The 8,960-nt window shown below is 44.1% G+C and overlaps 1 protein-coding gene across 2 annotated transcripts in view; it reads left to right on the top strand.

The window, feature by feature from the left end:
• The window catches only part of FBXO36 (F-box protein 36), a 146,383-nt gene that overhangs the window by 93,176 nt on the left and 44,247 nt on the right, over nt 1–8,960 (top strand). For both annotated transcript variants that reach the window (XM_019503594.1, XM_019503593.1), the window contains exon 2: nt 7,391–7,499. In XM_019503594.1, the coding sequence (XP_019359139.1) occupies nt 7,391–7,499 (109 nt within the window). The remainder of the gene's footprint in view (nt 1–7,390; nt 7,500–8,960) is intronic.

Below are 8,960 nucleotides of genomic sequence, written 5' to 3'. Positions count from 1 at the left end.
AAAAAAAAAAAAAACACCACACAGGGAAAGCTGCTGAGGTATATGTAAAAGATGGCTGGAGTGGTGGAGGGGCTTCGTTTGTTGGAGTTCAGTCCAGGAGCCACTCAGCAGCAGAGCAGTAGGCAGGAAAACAAAGCAGGATCAGATGCAGTGAGGCAGCTATGCAGGACAGCAGCAGCGATCAGTCAGTTATGGAGTAATCCAGTGCAGATGTGGTGTTGAGTTGTCCAAGGTGGTGCAGCAGGGAATCTCCCTCTTTCCTGAGGGCCAGCAGCAGAACAAACAGCAACAACAGCAGTGGTGGTAGTAGCCGTCCAGTTCAGCCACTCAGGGTGTGCTTCAGGTAAAAGTGGAGGTGAAGGTGGGGGGTGGCCTGCTAAGGCAGCTGGAGCAGGCAAAGCGCCTTTAGGCTCTGGCAGCCATGGTGGGGGAGGGGCCCACAGGCAAGGCAGGCTCCCTCCCCAGGTAGGCTCCCTCCCTCCCTCCCTGACCACAGCTTGGAGGCCAGCTGGGCAGCAGGTCAGAACAGGGATGCAGAAGCTGGGGTGTGGTGCAGTGTGGTGCTGCAGAGGACCCCCGCCACATGGGGGACAGCAACAGCAGCAGCCTAAGGCAGGAAGGAGCAAGGCCAACTTACCCCCAAAAGCTCTGAGAATAAGCCAGCAGCTAGCAGCCAGAGGCAGGAAGGGGTCTGGCCATCTTCTCCCCAGAAGCTCCTGAGACCAAACTTACAGCAACAGCCTGGGACAGGAAGGGGCATGACCACCTTCCTCCCAGAGGCTTCTCCCCCAGAAGCTCCTGAGGTCAAGTAACCCTAAGCTGCTCAGCAGGGCAGCTTTTTATACTGCTGCAGCCAGCACAGGTGCTGGCCCCAGCCTCTAGTTCCCCCCAGCTGAAGTTCCAGGAGGAGCTGGGCAGGGTCAGTTCGCCCCAAGTGACACAATTTGCCCCACACCAAAGTGCATGTTTAGGCATGTGTGCTGAGGCACAAATCTCTGGCACAAATTTGTGCTGCTGCTACTTGAACTGTTGCAAGTGCCTGTGCATGTACATGTGTGGACACTCCCTCAGGCCACATCCAGACAAGCATGGCCATGGGCACGTGGCATGGCAGAAACATCTGCGGCGCTGCATACCACACATTTAGTTGTTCTCCAAGCTGCAAGGGAGCAGCACAGAGGGTTATTTTGACCCCTCGATATCCAGGGATCAGTAAAACTCACTGAAAAAAAAAGCAGAGTGGTGCACGCCACGGCAGCATGCGCCGCCCAAAGCCAGAGCCAGGCCAGCTAGTGCTGCACTCCACTGCTGGCCAAGCTTCACATAGCAGGATCACTGCTGCTGCAGCCCCCAGAGGCTCCAAGACCCCCAGGTAAGGCTGGCTCTAGCCTCCCCTACCCCACCCAGGATAACTTGCCGTGCTCCAGAGTTCATATGGCATAGGCATTCCCCAGGGACATCTAGTGGCAGCACAAGGTGCGCTTAGTTGTCCCCGGGGAACCAAATGTCCTCGCGTGTCTGGACGCAGTTTTAATGTCTTCACAGAGGAGGACATTAAAACATTTAGGATGAAGTCATAACCTCAGAAGACACTGCTGGCCAGATTTTGCGTGAATAGGTTGTACATTTATCAGGTGTGAAATCCATCTGGATAAAACATCTTGAACTAAATACTGCAGCATAAGTAATGGATCTTTTTACAAAAGAGTATCAGTCTTTTCAGTGCTGTCAATACTACATTTTCAAAACCTGTGAGTCAGTTTTCTTTTTAATGAATGCTAAATACCTCTCATTTGTTTTCTGGTTTGTGAGCCCTTACATGTGCTTAGGTCAGATTTTAACCATGATGTCTAGAAGCTTATTTTTTAAATGAAAGCTAAGATTCTCAGGTGTTTATCTGACTTCAAGAGCTGAAGATTTAAGAGAAATGTCAAGTATTGCAAAATGCTGGCAATACTGTTTTCCTACTGCCTTTGCTGCTTAAACATAACTCAAAGACCTTTGGTTCAATCTTTGTTCCAAATTAGAAGAAATTTATGGCAATCTTTTTTTTAACATTTTAGTTACTTCACATTTTTTTAAACAGGAACTTGATTAGCTCCTCCAAAGAGACAGAGGCTAACTTTAGAGTCTCTAGGCAACTCATCTGTACAACAGTAGCTAAACAAAGACTTGAATTTCCACATTTTGGTGAGTGATGTAAACACTAGCCTAGACACTCAGCTTCTCATGGAATAGCTCTAACAGATAAGGCTGAGAAAAACCCATCCTAGAAAACTCAGTAACTTGGTGACTAGGGCATTCACCTGGGATGTGGGAGACTGCCTCATTCAGAGCAGGAACAAATCAAATAATGTTTTTTAATTAATTATTCTGCTTGTATAACTAATATTGATACAATTATATTTAGAAAACATAAAAACTGTTACAAAAAAGATCCACAGAAAACCTTTTCTGTTCCTTTTTGTCTACATGCAGTTCAGATCTTCCTACCTTGAGAGATATAATTGAATTGTATATTTTATATAATTTAAGTTTTTGACACATTTTAAGTACAATATTATTAAAACTACTTCTGAATGCTCTTGTATAATTTACCCTTTTTAACTAACATTTTGTGGCCTCCTTATGTCCCATTCTTGCAAAAATCTGTTATGAACCTACTTAGCATAATGTTATCAATAGACATTGACTTTAATGGTATCACTCATAATGTACAAAGTGAAACCACTGTGTAGATCTTTGCAACATTAGTACCCAAAGGAAGTACTAAAAAGACTAGTTTCCCTCAGAATTATAAACTATATAACTCAGTGCTTACAGATTTGGAATGTCAGTCTTTTTATATCTGATTGATCATTTTCCTTGTTCTATAAACCCCTTTGAGCCATATCTAGTAGTTTATTTTCAATATTTTTCTTCTGTTAATATATTCTAGTTTTCCTTTCTATAAAGGTTTTATCCTAATGACAATATTAAATTACTTTAGGTTTAGCAATGTGAAATTGCAGCCTTTCAATGTGGAATACTATACTTTCTCATATACATCACACCCCAAAATAAGATGCACACCTTTTTTTTTAAAGACAGAATAAAGACAAAAAGATTTTTCCTTGTATTAAGTAACTGAGTAGCAGCAGCTAGGGAGCCAGTCTTTCTTATTATTCTCTTCCCTGTGGATCACATGCAGAATTTCTTTTACCCAGCAAATGTTTAAGTGGCAGAAACTGCTGTTACCATGTTTCCTTGCTTATAGTATGCACCCCACTTTGCAGCAGCTGGGGGATTGAAAAAGGTGTGTTGTATGTGAGGAAATATAGTAGTAATATAGTGCAGTGGCTTTAAAACTAGGATTGTATTATTTCACTTAGGTGTCTTTGATGTAGGATATTTCATTTTAGAGGTTTTTTGGTACAAGGATATTTGGACACCAGTCTTCCTGGATGTTTTAGACTAAGGCATGTGTTTATTTTTAAAAGGGCATACCAGATCCACAGTGGTATAAAAGGCATATCTGTGTTGCCTTTGCATTTTTACACATTGAGGATCTGGCCTAACTTGTTTCAGTAAATTAGTGTTTCAGAAAAACACAAATGCCAACACAGAAGAAATATATATCATATCAGGGGCATCAAACTCATTTGTCCCTGCAGGCTAGATGAGTGACCCAAGACCAGTCCACAGGCTGGATGAATGATAAATAGCTAGCCCCATGGGCCTGATTGGGCCCACAAACTCCCACTCTCCCATATGCTGGCACCACATGCAGCACAATCCTGGACTGACTGGAGTGGGTGCTGGATCCAGAACATGGGGAAGCCAGCAAAGTGGGGTTGGATGATTTGGCTCTGCTGCCCAGATCTGGCCCACAGACCATATCTTTGACACCCCTGCATTATACAATCTTTCTGTCTTGGGTTATTGTGTGGATATGTCACAGTGCTATATACAAAGACCCTGTATACTGCTTTATATAGAATACTTTCAGTGGTGGTAGAGTACTTCATTTCTCTATCTACAGTTTCAGAGGTGCAACTTCAGGCTTTGTTTGGGATTCATGCTCAAGTTTGTCTCCATTCATCCTAACTGTCAAGTGTGTACTGGGTCATTTAGGCTGGAGAGTTAAAAGCAGCAATACATGGCACTATCCAGATCACTCCTTTGTCATGATCTTTGTCCAATATTTAATGAAGCCTTGACATCAGCTTCTGTTCCTGGCTTTCATGTAGGGAAACTTCCTCTCAGATATTTAGGCTTCAAGCCTACCAAGTTTTCAGATCATGTAAACCTTCATGCCCAACATGAATATGATCCCATCTGAACATAAATGCTTGCACTGACGGCTCATTTTGCATGATAAAGACCTTAAGTTATTTTCTTTTTTAAAATTATTCACAATAAAAATATCCAAACTATTTATTGCAATACTGTATGTCAAAAGCACTCTTTGCCTAAGCAAGTTCTACTAAAATTAACTTTAATGAGACTTTTGCTTCCTAATTCCAGTGGTGTATTTGAGCTAGCGTTTGTTAATTTTGGACACTTAATTTTAGTGCTTGTAGTATAAGGGCATGCCACATTGAGAAATATTTAGTTTGTTTTGGTTCATATTTAGTCTATTTACATTAAAGCAAGTTCCAAACTCTACAATACAATAAGCACTCCAATTTTATAAGAATTACATTTACAGACCTGTGTTACTAAATTCATGTATGGTTGATCAGAAGTTAAAAATCCTATGAGAGAAGTCAGTGCTAAAAAATAGAGTAATAATTTCACCACATTTGGCCCAGTTTATCCATGTTTGTACCTTCAGATAATTTAATAAGGTTATGCCAAGAAGGAATCTGAAGAATGTTGCTAATCTAAACAGTATGGAAGTTCAAATGGTAAAAAGCACCTGTCACCATTAATCAGTTAGAGGAAAAAGACTTCTTACCAGAAGTTTTTAATTCCATTTGGCATATCTATGCTGGAGATGACTGTCTCTTTGAAAAGCAATGTCACTTTGACAATAGCCCAATAGAAAGGAATAGGAATTGATTTCCATTCTGCTTTAAAATGGTTATAGCCATTTCTGGCCTGTTTTGGAAGAGTACACTAGATAGGGTACGGGAGCAAGAGCCATTTGCCTCTCTTTGCCATTGATTTCCTTGCTCTTTGGACATCAATGAGGCAACATATCTAGTGGTACTGGCCCCTAAGATGCTGAAGAAATGGAGCCATAATTCCAGTTCCACCTTTCTTCCATACTTTCCACAAAGGCTAGTTGAGTTAGCCTTACGCATTAGATTCCCCATGAATGTTTGAAGATAAGGTTATGCCAATGTCACACTAGATATAGACTGAGCCAGCAGCAAATGGGTTAATTTGCATATGCAAATTACAGAGCACAAGGCAGCATCATGCAGAGATACCTGAGCTAGCCTGCTAGCTCCAAATCTGGAAGCTGGATAGCCACGTTAGCGTGACTCTGCTGCTTCCACTTCCAGAGCTAGCACATGCAATGCTGCTTTGTGCCATAAACAAATAGCAGGTCTTCAAAAGCTCCTGTATAGGCAATTGTCCAACAGAGTGGCCCTATCATTAGCTATAACTCAAAAGTTATAGTTGATGATATAACTGAAGTATAATCTAGCCTGAAAAGTTTACAGGATTGTCAGAGAATCTGTGGCATCAATGATTCATTTTGTTAAATTCCTAGCTCCATCCTCTCCATGGATCGGCCTGGTATTCAGTGCTTCCAGGAGTGGTGCAATAAAAAACAAACAAACAAACAAACAAAAAATTGTTAAATTCCAGCTCATTGTGACCTCTGAAACTCAGCATCTCTGAATTCCAAAGTCTAGGTTTCCAAAGTTTGACACCCAAAAAGCTGAAGGATTCAAATTTAGGTTCATTTCATTTCTAGTTCCAGAACTAGTGTTAAGTAGGGCACCTCTGCAACTCTAAGCACAATTTGATTCGTATTTGCTGGGTGTGTCTGCATGAGATGCTTTATTGCACAGTAGACTAATCTGTGCAGCAAAGCATCACTGTGTAACCATGTACAGGAGCTACTGTGCAGTAAATTAGTCTACTGTGCAGTTTTCTACTACCTGTTACAGGTAGTAGATTTTCCGTGCAGTAGCTATTACACACTAGCACACAGTTACATAGTTGACCAGGAGAAAATTGCCAGTCTCATTGCTGGGGGCCAGGAGCTGCCTGCTGCAGAGGCAGGAGACATTGTCTCAGCCCATGCTCCATGATCAGATTGGGGGTTGCTCAGCAGGCAGCTGCCTTGGGCAGAGGTGGGATGGAAGGCAGCTGCCCTAGAGATGGGACAGCTCCCCCCATGCCCCAGAGCCCAGACCTGACCTCAGTACTCCCTTCCAGCCCTGGGCTAGCACCTGGGGATCTTAGAGCACCCCCTGGCTGCCAAATAGTAGTAGAGCAGGGCAGGAGTATCCCTGCCATGAACTGCTCCCATTGGAAGCAAATTTGCTCCTGATGGGTGCACATATAGACATGCACTCAGGGAAAGCTTACTACACAGTACTTAACTGTGCAATAAGCTTTCTGCGCATTAACTGCATATGTAAACATTCAAACTAAGTTTTCTTATAGCTATTTGACCATCTAGAAGTTTGATTCACGGTTGAGCTTAGTCCTTAAATTTGTGTATGCTAATATAAAAAAGATAAATGAGACTTTAGGAATGCGTGTATATGGGTCATTATTATTATTATTCAACCATATCCATATCACTTATCAGTATGTTAAGGAAACTCCCATTACAAATTAGACATAGGGTAAATCCTAGACCCTCTGAAGTCAGTGGTAGTTTAACCACTAACTTCACTTAGCCCAGGATTTAATCTATAATCCCAGTTTTGAGGAGGCAGGGCAGGGTGGCATTTCAAGACCTTGTTGTAAAATAATTTTAGGCAGCCATTAACCCCTGGATTGGGTACACATTAATATCTTTAATTGTCTTAAAGTACTCATTATTCAGTTTAAAGTTATGCCACTCCAGGGCAGGATTATCTCTGAGACTAGTTTAGAATCCTTTGGTATATACAAATTGGTTCCTAAATGCGGAATGAGGAAGAATATTTGTAGATATGCATGCTTAAGGGAAAAAATAGTTTGCCTTTCAATGAAAGAGGAATTTTCCTAATGTACAACTTTCCACACCTATCTAGGTGCATTATGAGATTTTATTTCTTCTTTCAGGACGTTCTTACGGCTGCTGGGGAGGTAGCTATGTTTTGATCCAGCATGACAATGTCTATGTTTACTTAGTAACGGAATAGTTCTTACATAACCATAAATTTAAATTTCAATAATGTTATATATGCTATTTCATTTTCATTAATTTTTTACAAGATCTTTTTTTCAATCATAGGTAATTTTTAGATGGTGGAAAATCTCTCTTAGGAGTGAATTTCGTGAATCAAAGCCTGGAGAAATTAAAGAATCTCATGAGGATTTCTTGGATGACCCATCTCTTCAGAGTAAGTTACTAGAGAACTTTATAAATTTATTACAGCTGATATGGATCTGCAATATAATGATCTGAGAAGGAGACTCAGATCACTGAGAGGCCACATCTGCACGTGGTGTGGACGTTGGGTTCCTCAGGGACAACTAGTGGCGGCTCCCCTACTGACCCTGGGGAATGCATGTGCCATGCGTACTCTGGCACATGGCAAGTGACCCTGCGGGTAGTAGGGGAGGCTTGGGCCAGCACTGGGTTGGCACCAGTGGCTTTACCTGGGGTCCTGGGGGTCTTCTGGGGCTACAGCAGCAGTGATTCTGCTGCATGGAGCCTGGCTGGCCTCCACAGGGCTACTTACTGGCCCCAGCAGTATAAAAAGCTGCCCTGGCGAGCAGCTAAGGGCTACTTGCCCTCAGGAGCTTCTGAGGCCCGGCCACTTGCTATCTGTTGACACTAGTCCCTTGTGCCAGCTGGACTGCTGAAGCAGGCCTAACCTAGAGTCACCCCTGTACCCTCTACCCCTTACAACAGTCTAGCAGTGAGGGCTGCTGTCTGGCTGTGACCTGTTGTCACCTGTGACAGCATCCATCCCCTTAGACCTGTGGCCCCATGGCTGCACAACTGCCAGACCCAGGTGGGAACAACGTGGCTGGGAGGCTTCATGGAGGTCCAGCCTGATGGCATACAAGGTACATGGAGGCAGGAGCTGGTCTGGCCTGATGATATACAGCTCCTGCCTGCAGTGCCAGGAGCCCCAGGTGGCAGCAAGAGTCTGCTCAGTCCAGCCTGAAGGTGCACAGCAGTGATCTGGGCTGGCGCCATGTGCCACATGGAGCCCCTGGGTTTCAGACAGTGCTGCACACCACTGGGGTCCTCTGCCAACAGCGAGCCGTGAGCGCCCTGCTGGCCCGCTGCTGGCTGCTGCTGCAGGGGTGGGGGAGGCTGTGCGAGGGAATGGGTGGGTGTAGCAGGGCACTAAGGTGCCTGCTACTGACAACAGTAGTATGAGCTCAGCTGCCAGTCACCAGGGCAGCACAGGTGTGGGTTGCTGGGGCAACCAGTCTGGTCAGCTGACCAGAAGGGGGCAGGGCCTAGCCTTTATAAACAGCCAAGCCGCCTGAGCCCTAGTGAGCAAAGGCTCCAGTGTGGGTGTGAGTGCATTGTGTTAAGCCCCAGTGCGGGCTGCAAGAGCATGGGAGACAGGCCCCGGTATGGGCTGCGAGTCAAGGAAGGTGGAGCTTGGTGGGAACAGGCAGAGTTGAGAAGCCTGATGGCCTGAGCAGCTTATCAGAGAGGATGCCAGGTAGAGGAATCCCTGACAGGGATGGACATGATGATTGACTAGAGGGCTTAGAATTTGTTTTAGTCACAAGGCTTATCTTTAAGTTATAGCTGGTTGGCTCATATCATTCTGTTCATTTGTTGTAAGGCCGGAGGACTGGGTGAGGCTATAAGGGGTTGGAGGAGGCCTCATAGG

The sequence above is a fragment of the Gavialis gangeticus genome, unplaced genomic scaffold (assembly GCF_001723915.1).
Source record: "Gavialis gangeticus isolate Ggan-Ray unplaced genomic scaffold, GavGan_comp1, whole genome shotgun sequence".
Lineage (NCBI taxonomy): Eukaryota > Metazoa > Chordata > Crocodylia > Gavialidae > Gavialis > Gavialis gangeticus.
Note: the sequence above shows the minus strand (reverse complement) of the source record. Positions and strands in the feature narration are given on the sequence as shown.